This window comes from Lissotriton vulgaris, chromosome 2_1, assembly GCF_964263255.1.
Source record: "Lissotriton vulgaris chromosome 2_1, aLisVul1.2, whole genome shotgun sequence".
Classification (NCBI taxonomy): domain Eukaryota; kingdom Metazoa; phylum Chordata; class Amphibia; order Caudata; family Salamandridae; genus Lissotriton; species Lissotriton vulgaris.
The window spans coordinates 1830747554-1830771839 of record NC_141687.1 but is presented as its reverse complement, the minus strand read 5'-3'; the positions used below and the strand labels follow the sequence as shown (position 1 = coordinate 1830771839).

Genomic DNA, 24286 nt, shown 5'->3' with positions numbered 1-24286 from the left:
ATATAAAAAAATTTAAATACAAGTTCTTTAAAAATGTCTCCAATTTTATTCCCTAAAAATTCAATATTCCCCTACAAAAAAAACACAATGATATACATGATTACAACTAAAAACACAAACTTCACCTTTTTCATTAAAAATACATTACTAGAAAAAAAAACAATCAAACACACTACAATTCATTATATACTAACTAACATGTACAAACGATATTACATATAACAATATTTTTACAAGAATATTAAATTCAATTCAATAATCTTTATTTGGTTTACCAAAAAAAAAACTATTAAAGGTACAATATAAAAACAATTCACACACACTGGGAAAACACACCTTTAAACAAAGGCTAAGTAGGTGCCAATCACTAATTATATCTTTAAACATTTAGTAGAAATCTTAAATTTTTTACATTTGTATTAAAAATAACAAAAATACTAGCTGATCAATGGGTCAAATCCAGTATCATTAAAAAAGTACTATACTTGTCCTACTGTATGGTTAAAATATAGAAGAATTAATAAACACTTTACAACTTTCTACATAGGCTCCGGTCCAAAGATAAAGTGCAAATGCTATGATACTGCATATTAATACTTGATACAGCACACATTGGAAAATAAAGTGCAAAATGCTATGGTAGTGAATTTGAGTACTTAAAACAGCACACAACTTATCCCAAAGGTATATATATAGATATAAAGAACTTTCTTCTAATGTACTGACTGGTATAAAGTGCAAGTGCATGGCAGTACATATAAAATTGTTCTAAAATAACTAGATATAAAGGACTTTCTTCTAAAGTGCTGACACATATAAACTGCAAATGCATATGAATACATTAGAAGTTTTAAAACAGTAAGTTTAAAAAATACAATTTTAAAATGTCATGCCTTTTTTTCCTTAAGAAGTTGACACCAAACAGATATCTACTAACACTAAAAGCAATTTTCTGTGAAGTACCTGTTTTTAGTATTGTAGTCGCCTCATTACAAGACCTGATTCCCAAGTTGCAAGTGGGTTTAATCCATTTACGCCTTGGGATATCGCATGCTGGGCAAAAGAACAGTACCCGATAGTCATTTTCTTGTGCATGAGATTGACATAAAGGGCAGCAGTATTCATCATTATCATCACTGTTTTTCCAGGCCGATTTCACTGTATTGGACTTGACTTGCAAAGCACCATAGCAAAACTTCATGTACAATGATTTTGCCAACTCTTGTTGGATTTCATCCACGCATTGCTCAAAGAACGGAAGGGATTTTATAAGAAGGACTGGGATTTCAATATACCATTGTCTGAGTTGTGTGAGAACTTTTTTTCAATATTTTCATAGAGGGCGGTGTCAATAGTACAGGCATTTCCCAAATATGACTCAACCCAAGTTTGTAGAGCCATGTACGCACATGCTTAACCCACTGGAGACTTTCACAGTGGTCGAATCTTAGTATCTCTTCTAGCCCTTCTTTGTAACTTGCAAGTTTTGCAGTGGTCCACAATCGCACCCAGAACAACATTGGTCTCAATATGGCCTGATGGTCAATAGGTTTTATGTTCACATCCATAACAATGGTGTACGTGCAGGAAGATGTAGTAGCATTCTAAAAAACTTGTTTTCTTCTACTGCAAACTTATTTCTGCAGGTGGCCCCCGAGAGTTTAGCTCCGTAGAGGGTTGATGATTGTGCCCTGTATTTATCCACTTCTAATGCGGGTGACACAGCCTTAGTTATGCTGTTCTGGTGTTTTTTAATATGGGCGCTGAATTTAGAAGCAGAATGGTCATGCTTTATTGCAAATGCGGATACCATGCCAATTTGGAATCAAGTGTGATACCTAGATAGAATATGTATCGAATTTTGGCTAACTTCTGTTTTTGAACAGAAATGTTCTTCTTGAATAATTTGTGCGGTTTGATTGCCATATATTTTGTTTTGTAGGAATTTATTTCAAGGCCTTTCATATTGCAGTATTCGCTAAATGAGCTTAAAGATTTTGGAGGGCCTTTGGGGTTTGAGATATTGAAATAGTTTCATTGGGAAATTAACCCCTCCCCTGCTGATGACGGAACCGCTCCGTCATCAGCTACAGTTGAGCTGTGCTGATGACGGAGCGGTTCCGTCATGGCCCAGCCGCCGCGCCTGCGCTGCGCTCATTTCGCGCCTGCGCGTGCGTTCTAATGAGCGGGGCGGGTCATGACGGAACCGCTCCGTCACCAGCATAGCTCAACCGTAGCTGATGACGGAGCGGTTCCATCATCAGCAGGGGAGGGGTTAATTTCCCGATGAAACTATTTTAATATCTCAAACCCCAAAGGCCCTCCAAAATCTTTAAGCTCATTTAGCGAATACTGCAATATGAAAGGCCTTGAAATAAATTCCTACAAAACAAAATATATGGCAGTCAAACCGCACAAATTATTCAGCATGCGGCCGCCCCGCCCCTTTAGCGCTGCGGCGGAATAGCCGCCGCAGCGAAGGGGTTAAAAGGGCAGGCACTTACAAGAATATTAAAAACAACACTAAAAATTATATTTTGACCTTGATATTTCTGTTGACTATATTTTTGATGTCTTGATATTCTTGACAATATTTTTATATCGCAATATATATTTATTGCGATATTTTGTCCAAACACCATCCATCTCAAGTATCTTCACAAAAGGATGGGGCCTGAAGTAGACTACCTCAGAAAACCCCGACATCAGGTGTTTCCATGTTTGAATGACTGGCTGATAAAAGGAATATCATTTCAATGCATCAAAACATTCACAAGAGCGTCTCTGAAGCAGTTCCACAAATTGAGTCTTTCTGTCACCGAACAAAAATCATTGCTTACCCTTCACAGACATACAGCTCCCAGGCACAATTATCGTTTATAACAAAGGGGGGACCTTCCCCGTAGATGAGCACATTTTTAGGCTGCACTTCCCGGCCCAACAACTGCAAAAAAAAATTGGCCGTCATATGTTGTCTCAACAGATCTTTGCTAGGGATTGTAAATCTTTTTAAATCTTCTGACAAAATGGATTAAAAGTACATGTTCACTCAATTACCACATAGTACCAAGGATAAAGACACCCCTACTCTGGTTGACAGTAAGATAATATACAGTGATAAGTTTGAATGTCTAGTCAGACACCCACTTACTGAACTATGACAACTGTTGCTTCCATTGTGGGCTGAGGCTCTCCCTTGCTGGAACTGGCCACTAGTGACAATTAGGCACAAGACAAAGTAAACCTACATATGAATTTCCTGCAACTTAGAGCTGTCAGTTAGAAATGTCATTCTTTCTTTCCCAGGATCATCATTACTGCTATGGACCAGTGTTTCCCAAACTGTGGGTAGCGACCCACTGATGGGTCGCAAGATGACTTTTGGTGGGTAGCAAAATTCAGAGCAATAAATTAAGATGCTTTTAAATTCTGTGTTTAACTTGTTACATTTGCCGGTGATTTAACGAAAAGTAAAATGTGAGGCTGCTTTATACTGTTCTTCTTCTGACTGCAAAGTGAGAGTTTTAAAGTGAATTATGTGACAATGTAGGATGTTGTTTTGCAACACACCACAAAATGTAAATACCTGTAAATTAACTGCATGCATCCAGCACTTAGAAAAGCAAAAATAAAGCATTTTTTTGTGATTCTGAATTGCGCTGACAACAGATTTGAATAGGATCAGAACAAATAAAGGGGTCCATTAGGATGGCGGGCGGACATCTTATCTGTCATTGGGACCGCCCGCCATAAGGGCGGGGGTCCCGTGGGGGGTATTAGGATGCGCCCGCCACTGTGGCGGGCGCATCCTGCATCTAACAATGCACGAATGCATTTGCATTAACAAAGCGGCAGGCACCGCGCTGTGCCTGCCGCTTTGTTAATGCAAATGCAGGGGGTTACCACAGGTACCCCCCCATGTGCACCCCCCACCTTTCCTTCACTCCGGGGGCCCGCAGGGGGCCCCCCCAAGTGAAGACCGCATGCCTTTCCATGGCGGCGAAGCCACCATGGAAAGGCATCTGTTCTGGCCCATCCTAATATGGCTGACGGTGTCTCATAGACACGCCACCATGTTAGACCTTTTCCGCCCCGTCGCAAGGCGACCGGGGCGGAAAAGCGGCGGATGGTCTTTCCGTCCGCCACGGTCCCCCCGCCATACTAATATGGCGGGGGGGTATTTAGGTGAGGATGGCGGCCTGATTACCCCCGCCAGGCTGGCGGTGGCTACCGCCAGCCTGGCAGGGGCAATCCGCCCGCCATCCTAATGGGCCCCAAAGACACTTACTTGGTGATGCACAAATTATAGATATTCACATAAACCTGATATCCACACATTATCATTTGTGCGCTATATACTTTTATCTGTAGAACTGTGTGTCTGAGCAAATCTAGAGGTAATTTCAATGGAAAATGTGCTGTCTGTAAATGGCAATGCTCTACCGCATAATACTTTAGTTTCAATCAAAATTCGTTCCACCTTATATCCATTAAAGGTAGGTGAGTTGTGAATGTTGTTTGTTCTAAAAAGTGGGCCGTGGTTTTAAAACCTTTTGAAAGCACTGCTGTAGACAGACAGTAAGTATGTCAGACAGGATTACAATTGTTCTTCTCCAGGATCCAAGATTCCTCAGAGGAGGGTACAAATGAAATACTCAGAAAGAAGAATACACAATGATTGGGCAGATACCCTCAGTCGACCCTCTTGGGAGTGTTGTGAGTGGGACCTGAACCAAGCCCAGCTCAACAAGGTATTCAGTTGCTGAGGCAAATCAAATCTCAATTTGTTCTCCACCAGCATCAACAGCAAGTGCTATATCTATGTATCGGGCGCTCATTACTGGGTTTGTAGGAAATGTATTTTCTATGGGATGGTCAAGGACCTTTACTTACTCTTTTCCTCCATTTCCTCTCCTCCTGAGCGTGTTGAGCAAGATGACGCTAGAACCATGCAATCTGATCGTCATATCCCCCTCATGGCCTTCGCACTATTGGTTCCCAGGTATCGCATATACAACTGGCACTACAACCCAGCATCTACCAGCTTATCATTAGCAAGCCAGTGTAGAAAAATAACACTTATGCAGCTAAGGGAAACATCTACGATGCCCCAGTTAAGGCCACCGACTGCTATGTGCTTTGCCTCACCTAATTCTGTGTACTTATTGCAGTTTGGGCAGTCGTGATTGAATTATGCACTTATTTATATACGTCCCGCAGCTATTTCCAGCTTTTAATGAGCCTCTGAAAGACCTATGAGAGCAAAAGATTCTTTAGGGGCACCAGTCAACCATGTCAATACTTTGTGAAATTAAACAGATAGAGCGTTTGAATCAATGTGTAGGATAATATTTTAGATACCAGTCATTAGTGAAGGAAGAAGATTGGATTAATATCTAATAGTTAGCAGAAATAATGCAGAACAACACTGTGCATTCTGCCATGCTACTGTCACCCTTCTTTTGTATGTATGGTTATCAATCCAAGATGTTAACATTGGATTTACCTTCCTGTACGTGCATTCAGTTCCAAAACATTTAAATAAACCCAAAGAAAACCCTGAAGAGTGCACAAGCTATTTATAAGCTATATGCTATTAGAAATAAGTTCTCCAAGACTTCAATATGTTCTGGATATAAAGGTTTGGTTACACACTAAACAATTGCATGGAAAGAGTGTTTCTGGGTTGTAAACTAAGTTTGTGTTTCCATTTCCCATTGAACACATGTCGAATTTGGTAACTGTCTGTTTAAAGGTGCCCAAGGGTCTGAAGATTCATCCTGACTCCATAATGACTCATTACTAAAACACTGTACTGCAAAAATGTGTGTTGCTCCAAATCCCATACCAATTCATGCTCATCCTGAAAAAAAGTATGAAATACATAGGAAGAATTGTTATAATATCGTTATAGTTTTTGGTAGAATGGAAGGGGTTTGGTCCACAGGAACGATTGTGTTCCAGCCTCTTATCATTAAGCCCCTCGATTACTAAAGTATTTCTACAGACTTTACCTGCATAAACCAGGAGTCAAGCCACTGAGACGTTGATGCTGAGTGGGGGCAGTAACAGGAGGAACTGTCGGGATGCAGCATAGGATGCACTAACCGGTTCACACTCGTTCTGCATGACACGCCACTCCAAGACTCATGAGGTTGCATTTTATCAGGAGCGGGGGAGGATGGAAGCTTGCAAACGGTCTGAGTGCTACCTGGACAGAAGCCTCACATTTTAGAAACATTTGCTTTATGACGCACCTGGGTAAAGACAGGAAGGAATACATACACTATCAGCTCTCTAAGGTGGCATTCAATTTGAAGTACAGAGTATAAGTTCCTTATGGCCTATGGAGTCCTAGCTGTCCGGCTGTGATAAATAGCTCCAACTTGTTGGAATCATGTGATCTGTTTGTCAGTGAAATTGGCAAAGACATTTGGGAAGCATGAAAGCAGTTTTTAAGAAATAAACTAACACATGCTTCTTTCACACTGTGCCAATCATAGGGCTTAAAAACTCTATTGCACTTGTTTCTTTCTAAAGGAGTCATCCCTAATATTATAAAATGTATTTGAACTATTGGAAACTCCAATGGAAGTATATTAGCACAGACATCTTATTATATGCCATGCTGATGTCAAAGATGCTGAATACATAAATGACCAGGATTAAAAATGCAATATTATTAAATGCTTTCATGTTATAGTTATCCACTTGTCACCTGGAACTCAAAACTTGATGACTGTCTGTTAAAGGCGGGTTTACATCAGTCATTTGTGGACCACCTCGAGACGACGGTCACCCTTCTTTCCTGCGGTTTCCCATCAGCGAACTAAAGTCCCATCTGACAACAGCACAGTGTGTTCCCTTCATAGGGCCATCCTAGACACGGTTGTGCTCTGGCCCTTCACCCCCTCTCAACAAGTCCTGAACATTCAGGAAATACAGTTTTGGGTAATCCTCAAGTTCTGAGGCCTCTTTGACTGATTGCCTCATGCATCCTCTTGATGGCGCAAGTGGGCTATGCAGTGGAACCTCCTTTTTCAGTGGGCACAACATTTGTGCTTGCTACCAGACAGCATCTGTATCTCGAAGGAGACAGCCTGCAACATTGGTACTTAGCATTGGGACTCAGTGGTGGCAGGTGGATACCAACCTGTCTTACGGAAGGCGGTTTTCCATACCCAAACCAGAGCTCACAGTAGCAACAGATGCATTGTCTCTGGGTTGGGCCTATACCTGGTCATCAGTCTTATTGAGCTTTCTGTCATTCAGTTGGCTCTGAAAGCCTTTCAAAATGTAGACAAATGCTGGTCCTAACAGATCACACAAACTCCATGTAGAACTGCAACAGACAGCTGTCTTCTATTTTGTGCAAGAAGGTTCTGCGGCTCTGGAAAATGGCTGGACCTTCAGAGTGCCTCCCTGAAAGAGAATTGTTTGGCAGTATTGCTCAGCACAAGGGGGCAAGCTCAGACCTAGTAAGCCGGCAGACTATGAATAGTGTTTTCATCCAGAGTTGGATCAGGACATCTTTGCCCAGTAGAGCCTGCTCTAGCTGGATCCTTTCGCCACTGCTGAGAACACTGTCTGGAGTTTTCACTAGGAGGGTCCTTGTGGGACATCTTCCATCTGCCTTAGGGCACAAGCCTCTTTTATGCCTTTCCTCACTAACTCTCTTCACTTTTCCATGAGTCAGAGAAAGTGAATGCTGCAAACAGAGTTTGTATCTGGTAGATTTTAGAGTTCCTACCTATAGCAATGGACCTTATTTGAAGACATGTGTTAGACTATGTATGGGGACTTTTAAGCATACTGTCCACTAGTACCTTGTATGGATCTTTTTTTAGGCCAAACAGGCTATAGAAAGGAATTGTTCATCGACTAAGAGTTCATAGTGGTTGGCAGGAGAACTGATTCTCTGATAACAGCCTGATACGCATAGGGTTACTTTCTGAAGGTCTAGGTGTGCTACTCTCCCTCTCCTGGTTCCCCTTGCATTTTCTAAACATGGTAAACATTTATGTTGTGCCAAGAGGACAGTGTGCAGCTGGCAAGCCCTGTTGCACCCAAAAGCCCTTTGGGACTCTACAGGAAGTCTAGCTGATTTATTACAGAAGAGGCCATAGTGTTAGCAGAACACTGGAGAAATTATTTAAGGAATACTGTATATGTGTCCATGCCATAAAGTCTAATTATAAAGATTGTATATGAATCAATTATGTATGATATATCATAATGATTACCTACATTTTGTTATCTGCTAGGTCCTGGCGCTATTTGAGTTGCTATTTTATTTGTTTAGAAGTAGAATGAGTGAGGTACGAGTGAGTGTTTAATGAGAGGTTTTCTTTTTTGGGGGAACATGTTGCTGTTCTTAGACTGCAACCGCGTGTACCCATCTGATCTGTCACTGTCAATGTGTAGTTCCACTGACATTTGGGAAGTGAAGCCCTCTCCCATGGGGATCTCCATGAGCATAGTACACCAGGCCCTCGCATTTTCTTCTAGATTTTATCTCTTCGAACATGCCTCATTCGAATTAGCTTTGCCGTCACCCATTCCCAGAAATCCCTGGCCCAATTTTCCACCGTGGGGGGCAGCAAACTAATCCAGCTAATTGCAATACTCATTCCAGCCAGCACTAGTCCCAGCTGGAGGAACCTACGTGTAAGCTTTTTCCCTTTGGGCCTAGGGAGAAGACCCAACAACACCTCCTTAATGGATTGGGGTAGCGTCCACCCCGTCACCCGTCGTAAGTGTTCCACTATCAGTCCCCAAAAGTGACTTAACTGTGGACAATCCCATATCATGTGCAAGAACTGGACTTCGTTATATACACATTTGGGACAATTAGCTGGGCGGTCTGGATATATTTTTAGAGTACATTTGGAGTCAAATAAGTTTGATGGACAATATTGAATTGGGTTAGTTTAAATCTGGTATTTGAACTAACTTGCTTAACCCCTCCATGTTCCATTAGAGGCTCTTCCAGCACCACATCCCTCTTAGCTTGAATTGTAAGCGGGGGTGCAGCAAGGTCCTCCCGTAACGCCCTGTGATTGCGAGTGAACAGCTTGCGCCCCCCACGCCGAGGTCACGAGAGCCTGAAGCGTGGCGGTGATGGGCAGCTTCTCCGGGTACGCTTGCCACACCTCCTGTGCCACTGCTGATATCTTAGCGTATTGTAGGTATTGCCCCCTTCCTAACTTTATTTAAACAGAACCACAGCCCATAGTAGGGCCTCCGGGGCATCGGGCGCGTCCTTCACCCCAGTTTTTATTGCAAATTCCCAAATGGCAGCCACGTGTCTAATTATATATGAAAGCCTCTCATGCACTCGGAGATCCCAAAATAAGGAAGTCTGGGACCGGGTTCCCCTGGTGCGTACCTTGCAACAGTTGCTTCTCCCAGTTATCATTCTCGTCAAAGCATTGTACAGCATGTTGAAGCTGTGTCGCCATGTAGTTAAAACCCAACCTAGGGATCTCCAGCCCGCTCCTCTCCAATGTCCTCTGTAGTGTATCTAGTTTCACCCTTTCCATTTGGATCCCAATAACAGATCAATCAATACACGGTCCAGCAGGTGAAAATACTCCCATGGAATACGGTAGAGGGAGTTCTGCATAGTGTATAAACACTGCAGGAGAATGACCATTTCTATATGGGCTACCCACCCATCAGGCACAAGGGCAGCTCACGCCAGAACTCGATTGATCTGCGGATACCTTCCAGGCATTTCCCCATATTACGTTCTAGATAGGCCCCCTGCTTGTGTACCAGCCTAACCACAAGGTAACAAACCGTATCTCTGACCCAATTCATCCCCACAACTCATCCTCCTCTTTATCTTACAGGCTTCCCATAGGGAAGAGTTTAGACTTCCCTGGGTTAAGGCAAAGCCCCAATATCTCACCAAAGCCAGTTAACTCTCTAAGGAGCTCTGGGACCGTCTCTGCGGGATGCCGAAGGTATACCAATGTGTCATCAGCATACATGGAAACCACATGGACTTTGCTCCAAGCTTAATCCCCCATTGTTCCACCTTGCGTCTAAGGGTACTCGCGAAGGGCTCCATCGCAAGGGCAAACAGGAGCGGCTACAGAGGACAGCCCTGTCTGGTACCTCTCTGGAGTTCGATACTTTCCAATACCTGATTTCGAAGCCGGACCCGAGCCGTTGGTTTAATATAGAGCAATTTTCAGCACCTCCGATATTGATCTCCAATTCCATCCATCTAAGTACCATCCATATATATTCCCATTCAACAGATTCGAAGGCCTGTGGAATATCCAGGAGACATGGAGCCCACTCCTTCTCTCGTAAGTCCGGGCGTGCCAGATATGAGGAAGTCTACGCAGATTTATGTGTGGTATTGCGGACGGGGATAAACCCAGCTTGGTTCGGATGGACCTGTCAGGTCATGTATGGTAAGAGTCGCACTGCCAATGCGCCAACTAATATTTTCTCATCTTTTTTAGGAGAGAAATGGGCCTTTAGGATCCAGGAGAGAGGGGATCCCTATCTGGCTTCAGATCCATAGATACCAGGGCCTCCATCATGGTATTAGGAAGCTTCCCCTTAGCCAGAGCCTTGTTAAAGATCTCCAGAAGTCGATCCACCAGCTTTGGGGCAAAGGTTTTATAACATTCAGCGGGGAGACCGTCACTTCCGCTGCATTTTTCTGACCTCAGTTTTTTGATTGATACTAGTATTTCTTCCCTAGTTAGCGGTGCCCCTAGTGTCCTCTTCCTTTAAGAAGGGCAGTGTAGTGTTGTCTAAAACGATCTGTAGTGGCCTGGTCTGGGCCGCAGTGAAGCATGTTTGCGGTTAGTGAGCCGCAAACTCTTTTATAATCGCATCTTGGGTATATACCACGTCTCCTAAAGTATTACAAAGCTCTAACACGTGTTCCATCTCTGTACGGATGAGTCGCACCAGGAGCGCTCCTGAACTATCAACCTCCATATAGAGTCTCTGCCTGTAGATAGTATATTTATGTTTCTCTAATCGTGACCAGGTTGCAAGAGGATGGTGCCACTCCGCCATATCGACAGAAGGTTTATGTATTGTGGGCTCTAGGAACTGCAGTCGCTTTTTTAGGGAGGAAATATCTGCACTAAGCTGATGTTGTTCCCCATAGGTAGTTCTCATACAGCATACAGAACCCCCTAATAACAACCTTCATTGCCTCCCACTCTGTGGATCTAGTGGCTCTGGATCCCCAGTTGTCACCAAAATAGTTTCCGGGGGCCTCCGTCAAAGTCTGCACATATGGGAGATCCATAAGGGCCTCAGATCGGAGACGCCATAGCGGCTTGGGCGGTCGACCCGGTCCGCTGGACAAAGTCCGCAGCAGTGGGGCGTGGTTCGACAGATATCGTGGCAGATATGAAATGGCCTGTGTTGAGGCAGAAAGACCAGCGGAGAGGCAACAATGGTCGATATGGGAGAAGGTATTGGCTGCGGGGGTAAAGAAAGAGAACTCTCTTTTTGTGGTGTTCTGTGCTCTCCATTTGTTCCTTAGGTACATTCCTTGAAAGAAATCAGTGAGGAATCTCATCATACAGGGCTTAGGGCCCGATGTAGGTAATCTCAATTTACCGACTCTTAAATACCGAATTTTACCGATTCGGTATTTAGGAATCGGTAAATATGATGTAGGTAAAAAATCGGAAAAATGTACCGATTCTGTAATATTACTTATTACCGAATCGGTAATACCGATTCGGTAATAAGGAATACCTTACCAATCATTCCTATGGGCCTGGAGGCCCATAGGAATGAATGGGAAGCCATTCACTATTACCGATTTGGTATTACCAAATCGGTAATAGCGGGAGCATATTCAAGGGTGGTAGGATGCCACATTGACACCCTGTTGCACCCCTGAATTGTGCATGTGTGCACATGTGGCGCACATACATGCCCTGAGGGCATGTATACCACATGGCACTTTGAAAAAAGCAAATAATTGCTTTTTTAAAGGTGTTCGGTATTTACCACCAACTTGTAGTTGGTGGTAAATAACGAATCCTTAAAGCAAAAATGCACTCACTTAAGTGCTACCTACAAAGGTTTTAAGGATACAGTAATTTACAGATTCCTTGAAATAAGGAATCAGTATTTTAACGATTCCTTAAAATAAGGAATCGGTAAATTACTGAATCCTTATTTACAGCCTCCTACATTAAGAAGGGCTAAATACTGGTCCGTAACGGCACATTTACCGATTTTCGGCCGTTTCCGACCAGTATTTAGCTACCTACATCTGGCCCTTAGTGTTCTCTCTAGGGGGTTCCCTATCCAAGTTCCCATCAAATATGCAATTGAAGTCTCCAAATAGAAGGATCTCAGCACCCATATGCGGCGTCGCCGCCTTCAAGACCGCTGGGTAAAAATCAGGGCAGTCCAAGTTGGGCTCATAGACAATAATAATGCACAATTCTCTCCCTTCCAACTTCCCAAACAGGATAACATACCGTCCTTCAGGATCTAGAACATGTTGGAGAAGTTTGAATGGGACCACTGGTGCCACCCATAAAAGTGCCCCTCGTGCAAAACTAGAATATGATGTGGCATATAGCTGCCCCCTCCATCTCTTCCTTAGGCTCACTAATGTGTTCCCCCCTATGTGTGTTTTTTGTAGCCCAGCAATTGCTATCCTATATCTGTTCAAGAAGGCATGTATTCTGCAGCATTTTTCTAGGCCCTCCATCGCTCGGACGTTCCAGCTAAGGAACTTCAATGTCTGAACTGTCATGACGATATGATACTAGGTGTCTGCTGTGTGTCCCCCTTACTTCAGTGGAAACAACCTTCCTTAGTGACCCAGACCTTTCCCTTACAAACAAACCAACGGGTAATAACTAAACAAACTCGTATCCCACCTCCCATGGGCAGCAGTATGAATTTGTATATGCATCTCGTTATCCCAAGAACAAACAATATACACCGCCCAACACCACCCTCTTCCCCTCTCCAAGCACTTCGATGACAGCATACCATGATTAGGGTCGAAACCCAAGCCAGTATTGTTTAAAATAGTAATGATAAAGTCCAATAATTGCTGTGGAAGAGAACTGGTGGCACCGGGGCACAAGATTACTCTCAAGCATCCCAGGCGACATTGGTCTCTTGTGGGGGCATCGCTACTCCTGCGGCTGCCCATGTTCCCATCATAGTAGAATTTAACCAGGCCTCCAACCTATGCTTTGTGTAAGTTAAGGATAAGTAGGACACTAAAGGAAAGAAACTTATGGTAAGAGGTCGGGTGCTACATCTATTGTCCCAAATGGTCAGTTCTCTAGAGCCCTATAAAGTAAATGCCCGGATCAGAAGAGATGAACCCCCATCCTTTTTACAGTATGAATGACACTGATCTGTACAGTCCAGCATTTAATGTTAATTCCTGACCACTGCCTATTCCCTTGACCCCTCGTTCAATGTCAGATGTCGCCTCCAGCGAGTCCGGGATAACCTCAGGGTCAGGTGCTTGTATTGTGCCGTTCCATAGGACCGTGATACGACCCAAGCTCATCGTGCTCTTTTGTGGCTCCTGATGTGTAGGCAGCCTTTGGCACCGCAAGAAAGACTGTGAGGAAGACGTTCCGGTGGAACTCGTGGAAGGATCCAGGCGTCTCCCAACTGGAGCTCTGGCATCCAGTCACTCGCTTCTCCTGCCGAGAAGAAGAACAAGGCTCGTCCCTCACTTTCCACTCTCAATTTCGCCGGGAACATCAGGCTATATTTTAAGTTCAAATTTCTAAGCCGACGTTTAAATGCAATGAAGGTCATCCTCAGTTCTTGGAGCCTTTAGGTGTAGTCCGGGTACACCGATATGGAATGTCCCTCAAAGAAAAATATTTTTCAGCTGCGTGAAAGTTAAAGCAAAAGGTCTCTGTCCCTAAAATTGAACAGTTTTGCAATTATAGCTCGAGGCGGGCTCCAGGTCTAGGGGGAGGCGCCAGCACTCTGTGTGCTAGCTCAATACTGAAGTACTTTGACAGTTGATTAGGAGACATTTCCTGAATGATCCAGTCCTCCAGAAACAGGCCCACATCTGGTCCTTCTGCTTTTTCGGGAAAGCCCATGAATCTGAGGTTCACTCTTATTGAGAGACCCTCTGAATCCTCCGCTCGGTCGTCGTGCTTGGTCATTTGCGTTTCAACTCAACCACTGCAGTTTTTAGGCTCTTGATCTCCTCTTTTAATACCTCTGAATCCTTCTCTGTGGTTGTCACTCTGTCTGAAACTTTCCGAAGGTCACACCTTAATAGATTAATGTCTAATAGCCACAGCATCGATCTTCTTGATCATATCATCTCTGGTGGACTGAATGGCACGAATAACATCCATCAGTGTCGGCGCATCTTCTGCTCCCATCTCTGGTGTCCCCTTATCCATTGCCTGGTCCTCGTTTCTGTTCTCTGGACCTGGGAGGATAATTGGGCATAATTTTATATTTTATTGGATTGAGCTTTCGCCGTTCTGTCTTTCCATATACTGTCTCTCCAGCTACAATGGAGCCTGTCTAAATGGCTCTTTCCAGTGGAGTTTTGCTTAGAGTTCTTCGCCCAACGACTTCAACCTCCCCAAGGAGTCAGCTTTTCCACATGAAGTGATTACTTCTGTGACCGGTTATAGGGGTTTCAGTGAGAATGCAGGCTGGTTCAATATTTCTTTTCCCCTGAAGAAGATTCCCACATTCTGACTCCCTGTTTGTCTGGACCATTCAGGTAAAACCTCTTATGGTAGGCTCCCAGGGCAAACTCACTTCGAATTCCCTCTGGGTTCTTCTGAGCTGACAGGGCCTCCGGAGTTGTCTCCCCCTTCCCCAAATACACTGAAGCTAGACGAGTCCAGACTCAGCAGGACTCAATCTGCCCTCCGTTTATGGATCTCCTTGATTTTGTATGCAGCACTCCGTAGTAATTGTTCCTTCCCCATATTCCCGTCCTGTTGTTCACTCCCTGACCATTGTGGGAGGGGCCTCCAGTCAAGTATTTGTCCCCCTGTGAGGACTTACCTGTAGCAGCAACCTGTGGGCAGAGCTAAACCTGCCTGTGTATCTGGGTGTCTGCAGCCGTTTCAAGCTCTCGTGTGTGCTCAGATCTTAGGCCGTATGCAACACACCTCAGCGCGTGTCAGAACAATCCTGTCTTCGTCGACCCAGCCGTGGACCAGCCACCGCAGAAAATACCTAGTCCCACTTCGCCGCAGCTGGGGTCCGACCAGCATTCCTAATCATCCCAGTCCTGCGGGCACTTCATCGGGACCCCAACTGTAGATAACAGTAGCAATTCAGACCCATTGCAATGGCCGTGGGGTCCTCTGCCGTCCGGGCTTTTGTGAACGGAGGCAGCGGCTCACCCCCATGGAGCGGAATCCACTTTCTCTTCTCTTGGCTCGGTGCAGCTAGACCGCAGGCACGGCTTCTTCGGCCAATCACGTCCGACCAATGACCAGGGGCGTAACAAACACCCCTGCAGACCCCGCAGTGCGGGGGGGCCCCTCAGCCTTGAGTAGGTGAAGGGGGCCCCCCAGCTCCTCAGTGGAGATCAGCTCTGTGAGGCTCTGAAGCAGGTGCAGGCTGTCGGCTGTCTGCAGCCTGCTCCGAGCCCCTCGCCCCCTCCCTCTGCCTGAAGAGAAACAATGTTTCAACTGACATTGTTTCTCTTCAGTCAGAGCCAGGCCCGGAAGGAGGAAGGGGGTGGGGGCCCCAGGATGAGCTTTCATCACAGGCACGGCCTCTGAGACCTGACATCATTATCTCAGAGCATTTAGACAGGAAGTGGGGGCTGTCTCGGTGCCTCTCCAGTCCCGGGCTAGTTGTGTATGAAGTGAACCTTCGCTGCTTGGTGCACTACAGCAGACCCGGCTGCCTGCTCTTGCTAAAGGAGCATGAAGTATGGAAGCCACGGCCAGGGACGAGAAACTCAACCCCCTACAGATGCCAACTTCTGCTCCAAGCTGTTCTTTTGGTGAGTGACTGAAACACGCTCTGCCCTTATCCTCTCGGTCAACAGTGGTGAACTGCCACATGCTGCTGCCACGAGGTGTTTAGATTTTGTCAGAACTGATGAGCTTTTGTGAGGCCGGGGGATCCCGACTAAGGCCCCACCAGATGGTTTCATGTACAGTGCAGTTAAGGCGCCTTCATTCATACACCAGACCCATTGTCAATGCCAATGCTTGTTTTATTTCAAAATTTGGAACATTTTTATTAATTGCTAAGAGTTCTTGCAAGGATTGAAATGTTGAGACATCAACTGAAAGGTGACAAAGGAAGAAACAGTGAATACATTAGTTTATAAAAAATGAAAGCTGTGGAAGTGCACTAAGGTACGGTGACTGGTGGCTACCTTTTATGGCGGGAAACACGTGCCTATGTAAGAATTTGCTGCAGACAGATCTATTGTCTGTTAATCTATTTACTCTCAGTTGGAACAGGCTAGGGTACCATCTCCTCCCAAACTAGAAAACTCTCTTTATCAACCCCAGATGTCCATTTTGGTATCATATCACGACAGCATTTCAGACACTTCAAAAGTCTTGTGAAATTTAACTTGTCATTTGCACTGACTGCATGCTTCAAATGGGGCATCACGGGAAAGCATACTGCAGAACTAGCAAAAATACCTGCTGTCCCAGTGGCTCTCTCACTCCAAACGTCAAGCAAAGAGACATCAGGGAATCCTTATTCTTGTGTATTCAATGGATTGATTTATTCCCTTGATGGTTTCAATAAACGTACATACATCAAAAGGACAATACAGTTATCCTGTATCAATGCTTATGAGTTTATGAGCTTATGATCAACTGGTTTTTATGTAAAGAGCCCTGACACCTTCGGGTAATGTTCGCGCTATATAAAATCGCATTAAATAAATCAATAAATAAAGTTAACAGGCTCATGGGATGGGAGGGTGTTTCCAGACCTTAAAATGATATTTCTATGCCTGTGGATGATGTGTGTTAGAGCCAGTGGGTCCATCTTCGGCGTTCCAGAGTCTTAGTAGAGGTGGGCAGTGGCACACCAACAAATTAAGAGGGAAGAGTCCAAGGGGCAGATTTACAAGCCCCCTGCGCCACCAGTACAGCCCCCTGCGCCACCACTACGTCACTTTTCGTGATGTACTGGTGGCGCAGGGGGCTCCTCCATATTTACAAGGAGAGGAAAAGCCACCCTGCGTGACTTTTCCTCTCCTTGTAAATACGGCCCCTTCACACGCAGCACTTTGCGTTGAATGGGCGTTCCATGGGTGTTGCTGTGGGTGTTCCCAGGCAACACCCATGGAACAAGACACATCTCTAGATTTACGAGAAATCGTAAATCTGGAGATGCGTCTGAATGCTACGCCACCCTTGAGGTGTCGTAGGGAGGTGCAAGAGGAGAAATGTTTTATTTTCTCCTCATTTTTTCCTCTTTCAATGCGTGCTGCATTCTACAGCACGCATTGAAAGAGGAAAACGCCTTTCGTGATTGTTTTTGTGCAGGAAGGTGCCCCTTCCTGCACAAAAACAATCTCCCCATGGTGCAGGCATCCTTGCACCATGGTGCAAGGGTGCATGTGCCGGCGCATGGCATCTGTTTGTGTGCCGGCGCAGGGGAGAGCACAGGAATGCGACATATTCTTGTAAATATGTCGCATTCCTGTGCTCTGAAAGTGCTGGAGCGTGGCGCAGCCAAAAGTCTTGCGGTGCCCGCTGCAGCACTTTCTTTTAGATCTGCTCCCAAGGGTCTGGGTTGGCTCTTAGAGCCCTTGCACCAGCCGAGCCCTGGAAATGTTACCGTCATTCAAAATATAGTACATTCTCTTCAAAATTAAAATAGGACATTCCTTTGACATGCGACAGGTTTCACATTAAAAAGTTACATTATAGGTTTATATTGAGAGGTAATGAAGAAAGGGGGCTGATGCAAAATATTTGCCCAAGAATACAGTGTGGTTAAGTGGGGAAGTTGAGATTCGTCCTGGGCTTTCTGGTTTCACTTTGCACAAGTCAACCACTAAAGGGATATCTGTCTTTTTTTAACCCCTTGGGCGCGGCCGCGATTCTGCGCCTGTGCGGCACTTCTAATGAGTGGGCTGGTTCATGACGGCCCCCAGCTGTCATCAGCACACGAGCACTGATGCATGATGGCCGGGGGCCGTCATCAGCATGGAAGGGGTTAACACAACTGTTGGTGCTTTGTTTTTAACTTTGTGAGCTACAGTAGAGCGCAGGTGGCAGACAGAACCACGTGAAAACTTGGCTTGTTTGGGCTCGAGGTTCCATGAGAACCTGGAGCTGACCCAGAGCCCGGCTCATGCTATAAGTGGCCCGCCCACCTCTAGGTCTAAGTGCTTCAGTGTGTGAGGACAACTGTGAAAAGAGCTCCTCGGCTAGCAGCCTCTCGAGTCTTTGCCAGTTGATTTGGAAGGAGCTCTGGTATTAATTGCTCTTCTTCGTATGTGTTAATGTCTGTAGTGTTAAAGCGCACTGTAGCGGTCAGCGCAGCATCTTGCATAGTTAAATAAATAATTCTATTGTATTTTTTCTTTTTTTACCTCTTATACCCGCTCAGCTTTGTGTAGATAACAGTGTTGTTTAGGTATTGCATGACCTCAGGTGTAATTCGTATGGCTAATGTATGACCGACCAGACGCATGTATGTCCCGTTTTCGGAAAATCTGTATACCCAGTTAAAGTTGCTTTCTACACCATATTCCCCCAGTTTAACCTTTTTAAACTTACCTGCCATGTGAATGGCACAAAAGGTGCAACTCATTTCCTAACGGTGTTCATTTAAATCTGGATGGAAACCAGGTTTGTTTGTTATGCAATCTGTTATGAGACCCAAACTTTTCCATCTCTTTCTCATAAAAGAATAGTCACTGTAATCGCACACTGTACAAAGCTTACGCATGACATGGTTTTCTCTGTTTTGTCTTCACTTGCATAATAAGGTACTCGTAGTGGTCGCTGGAAGTAGGAGCAGTGGTACAACCCTATTTGTTTTAACTTTCCACTATCAATGATTTGAGCGCTAAGAACGGAAGCATTTCAATTTTGAGTAGAGTGAGATTACTTCCTTATCTCTGGAAAAAGAAACATGCCACTGAGATAAAGTTCTCTCAGAAATGGAACATGCATACTATTAAAAGTCATCGGTCTATCTGGGCGATGATCTTTGTCGCCAGCTCTGTAAAAAGAAAGTCAAGCCTCCATTAAGTTCCAACTGAAAGTTGTAAAACATCTATTCGCCATGCACGACGAATTTCAGTTGGATATGGAAAGTTTGTTGGAAGTGTGCATCCTGAAGTAATGTGTACCCTCTTGTAAAGTAACTGGTGCTATGTAAAGCGCCCTGATACCTGATTCGGTTCGGGTCTAGTTCGCGCTATATAAAACTCTACAAAAAAAAGAAAGAAAAATATATGTTTGATGGTACTGTCTTTTTTTATTTTTTGTGTTTGCATTGAAATTGCACTTACTACCCCCTGAACGAGGCATAGAAATGCTTTGTGACGAGTATAGATAGTCTAGAGGAGAGTAAGTATTTTTAGGTTGTAGGGATATGATTTTAAAGAACGAGAGTGTGAGCTGTGAAATGAGATGTGACAATTGGAATAGATAGAGTAGGAGAAAATGTGTCAGGCAGACATGAACCTTAAGGGAAGATGAGGGTGGACAGTAAGGAGAGGTAAATAACTTTAACTGAAGGTCAGTTGTTGATGCAGGCTTTTGGGAATATATTGGGAGGAGTATTTTCGAGATAGTTTATGATCTGAGAATATAAAACAGTAGAAGGAACCAAGCCTATCTGCATGTTTTTGTAGAGTATTGCTTTGCATTGTGTTATGGGATGATGCGCCTCCGACGAGGCAGCAAAATGCTGACAGGGACAGGCAAATGTTTGCAGCTCCTGGAACAGGATCTGCTGGGACACATTGGAAGGTAAGTAAGCATTTGCAATGCAATTGGTCTCGCATTTGTGAGAGTTAGAGCTATTGACGTTGCAAAGAACACTGTATTTTACCTATGCATTTTCTGTTTGGGATTGTGTGTCCTGGAGTGGGATTATCTGGAATGGTTTTTTGTGTTGTGGAGTGGTATGTAGTGGATTTGACTTATGTGGTGTGCTATTAAATATTGGAGCATGATGTGGATTTTTGTGGAGTAGATTGGATGCATGTGGTATGTTGAGAAATTGTGTTGTTGGTTTGAATTATGTAGTTTGTTGTTGAATTATGTGATATGGAATGGAAATTTGTAGAGTTGAATTGTGACGAGGTGGAAGTGTGTGGTGTTGAGTGAAAATTATGTTGAGTGGTATTATGAGGCATGGTGTGAAGTGTAGTTATGTGGATTGTTGCTACATGGCATAGACTGGATTTATGTGGACTTTATTTATCCAGTATGAAGTAGAGCTTAATTATGTGGAGGTTAATTATGTGGTGCTAAGTGGTATTATGTGGCGTGTAATTATGTTCTGTGATGAATTGTGTGGGTATGAATTTTGAAATTGTGTGATGTGTGGAATTATGTGGTATGTTGTGGTGTATATTTGTGCATAGTGGCATTATGCAGCATGTTGCAGAGTTGTATTTTGTGGAGGGTAACTATGTGTTTTGGAGCCGAGTGTAAATATGTTGTGAGGAGTGTAATTATGTGGTTTGGAGTGGTATTAAGTTGTGTGGAAAGTTATTATGTGACCTGGTATTATGTGGTATGGAGAGAAGTGGAAATATGAGTTTTATCGAGCTGTTCAAATGTGCTGTGTGTGGTAGATTTAGGTGGCATGGATTTGGACCAGCTATGGCTTTTATATCATGGGGTATAAAGTTGACGATTGTCCATTTTTCTTTGAAAAAATAATATGGGCTGTTTCTTTACCTTATGGTACATTTCTGAACAATTTGTTAAGCTAAATTGTATTGTTTAATAGTGTGCCCATGCAGGGAAGAACAAATGTCTGGCAGACGTGCAAAAAAATAATCCTAGGTCTCAGTATTAACTAAAACACTTCTAAGCAGTAATTCTAATCTGAGAATGGGATCCCAAAAACCTGCTCCACTTCTGCTGCCATCCACCAGCTACATTGGCTGCCAGTGCCCAGACCTCTGGAGTTCAAGTCCCTGTGCCTCGCGTTTAAAATCTTGAATTCATCTTCACCTGGCATTCTAGCCACCTTCATCGCACCCTACATTCCCTCCCTCTGACTCCGTTCTACGGACCAACATTTGGCGGTAGTTACGAGGGTGAGGAGAGTACAGGGCGGTGGGCGTGCTTTCCGCACTCGGACAGACAAATTATGGAATTCTCTCCCTTTGTCTATTCGCAGTTTGAAAAACTACTTGGCGTTCCGTACGGCAATAAAAACGTATTTTTTCCTGTCACCTTAGCTTCTCGTGCCCTTTTTAGTGGTCTCTCCATTTGAGCGTCTGGATGCCCCTCTGCTGGGGTAGCTGCGCGTTCTACAATCTATTTAATATAACAATGAGTTACCTGTTTGCTTTACGATAGTTAGTAAAACAAGTAAGTGCTTTGCAAGCCTGTATATGTAGCAAGGTTTTTAAAGGGACTAGTTTCCGTGCACGGTATTGCTTTTTCCAGTTCACCGAAGGGATAAAAACATCTCCAGATAATAATAGGGTTGACAGGATGGTGCGATAGCAGACTATTGATATGTATGGATCTGGTGAGGACTGCAGGCAGCAAATGCTTGATACGCTATTTGCATAAGAAAATACTATATATTTTTTTCGTTATCCTCCATTAGTTATTAGTAAAGAAGGGGGAAGAGAAGTGTTCACCGACAGCATTATTAGTCTTAGGGAGACAAAGAATGCTGTGGTCTGTGGTAGATGCCGCCCAGAAGTCATAGGTATATGTATCAGGGGCTGCCATTGAAAGGAAGTGGAAATGTGCTTTAGATGTTGCAGGTATTGATGGCTGCTGTGCGGTTGCAGACTTTGCTGGGCTGACAGTGGGTGGGAAATGCTATTCTGTTACTATAGGTTTAATTACATGAATCACGCAATCTCTCTGGTGTTTGTCCGTGGGGTAGTTGCTGACTGGTGCTACACATGGGATCAGGTTTGCCTTTGACAGGAGGTACGGTTTAGTGGGATACATAGTGTAAATTAATGTTGGCGTGTGGAAACAAAAATCGGACCCTTTGTACATTTAATATCATTGTGTGCATCATGCAGAGAATGAAAAGTAGCAGGAACGTCTTTGATGCTGTAGAGGCTAGCAGCAAGAACTGTTTTGGAGTGGTTAGTTGAAGAGATTGTTTAACATGTTTTAAACTTCCACAGTGGCATTGAGAAGGACGGCAGTTAGATGGGGACCTGTCATCAGTCTTCCTGTCTTTGCCGTTGGTGATAGACAGGGGAGCAGTGCACGCCAGTCATGGGATCGTAGGGATATACGAGGGGTCGTTTTAAAGGTGGGCAGAAAGCATAATTGCGTGTTTCGTAGGGGTGAGAGTAGAGTGTAATGGATGCGTTAGTAGCAGGCATGACGGATGTGGTAGGCGTTTGAATGTGGTTAACTGAGCGGGCTTCGCTTGAAGGTGGGTCATCAAGTAGGAGGATGTGTTTGGTGGGCCGACTGGATGCAGTGTTATGTAACTTTGCTGGAGGGCGAAGCAGCAGTATTTACTGATGTATGTAAATTGCCCGATGAGAGGGCGGATGTGACCAATGGAGAAACCAGAATCCTTTTTTTATGGCTGGTGTGAGCCCCTGCAGTATGGCGGGTCGCTGGACTGAGAACTCTTGACTGGCGCGGACAATGGGGGGCCCCCTCCATGTACTTTGCAGGGGGGCCCCCTCAAGTTTCGTTACGCCACTGCCAATGACAAAATGGCCCCAGTTGTATCTCCGGATCATGGCTCCATTTTTACATTGTCCTGGACTGTCACATCTCCTCAATGTACCCATGGGGCTGTCGGTACTCTCACAGGTCTTGCGGGAACAATTGCTGCATATCTAGGAGCTAGGATTCGTCAGGATATTGGCATGTTTCGAGCAACAGCACAGAGCTCTCTAAAGGCACGTCTACCTGGCCATGAAGGTCTCTTCTTTCTTTCTTCAGCTAAAAGGTTTGAAAAAAGATGTTTCCATTTCTTTCTTGAGACACTCATTTTCATGTCATTCACTCTGCTGTGAAGCCCTGTCTTAACTGTACAAATGTCTTTTTAGGCCTTCCTGCTTCAACATACATCTGTTTCTATTGGTCCATTAATGCTTTCAGTGAATGTCTAATAATCGTCATAATTCCGTTTCAATCTAAGGTAACCGTAAACATTTAAAGTGGGTCCTCAATCACAAACAAGTTCTGTTTCAAAGCAATTGCATTAAAGTACTTAACAACACTACTGCCCTACAGCTATCAATGCTCCCATTCAGTTGTTTGTCTGGGCATACTCTTTTCTCTCTGCCAATGCATTCTTGTGCTGGACTCCAAAAATCAAAAAAGACAATCAGGGTGGTTCGCTTTTGATTTTAAGGCAGCCGCACAATGGAATGCTCGTTTTCCAACACACTGGTCCATTTTCTGCTATTTGAAGTTTCAGAGGCCATTAAAAACCTTTCTTTTCTAGATTTTGACCTGACATGTTCATGTTCTCAAGCTAGCACCACAAAAGCTTAGGGTATTTGCACTCTTTAGAAAAGCGACAGAACATTTAACTTGTGCTTCTTTTCTGCCTAATGTCGTGGCACCTTTCCATGTGGCCTAGTCATTAAGTTTTCTGCCTTTTTCTCTCTGCAACACCCCACTAAGGAGGAGAGACTTCACGGGCTAAACCCACAGAGAGCTGTGAGTGTTTACATTGATTGTAGGAAGGCGTGCCAGAGGCTTTGTTGATCCTAACAAGAGGAAGGTAGTACAGAAACAAACCTCATCCAGGTGGATTGTCCTGTGTACATGTTATGCCCTGGTTTAGGAGAGGACCTGTGAGGGGCCTATTGGCTCATTCCTCCAGAGCCAAGTCTGGTGCAACAGATTTGTTGAGGGGTGTTCAAATACTAGACTTCTGCCAGGCTGCAACATGGGCATTTACGCATACATTCACCAAGCACTATTGCTTTGACATTATGATTTATAATTTTGACCACAGATTTCTTCTATTAAAATCTCCTCCAGGCACCAGACTGGATCAGAATGTTTTATAAGTATTGTGCCTTAATGTGCCTGAAGGTGATTCAAGACCAGGCGGCAAATTTATATATCACTGAACACAAAAAAAAGAAGCAGTGATCCTCGCGTTGATCCTGCTCAATCAAGGCCTG

At 44.2% G+C, this 24286-nt stretch overlaps 1 protein-coding gene across 6 annotated transcripts in view; it reads left to right on the top strand.

Moving 5' to 3' along the window:
* Positions 1 to 24286, top strand: part of LOC147733351 (uncharacterized) — a 679639-nt gene that overhangs the window by 400657 nt on the left and 254696 nt on the right. For 3 of the 6 annotated variants that reach the window (XM_086957959.1, XM_086957960.1, XM_086957962.1), the window contains one exon: positions 3307 to 3384. The exons of 2 other annotated variants lie outside the window; for them this stretch is intronic. In XM_086957959.1, the coding sequence (XP_086814085.1) occupies positions 3307 to 3384 (78 nt within the window). Of the gene's footprint in view, positions 1 to 3304; positions 3385 to 24286 lie in introns of those variants that run through there. One more of the 6 variants, XM_086957964.1, reaches the window with a different exon arrangement.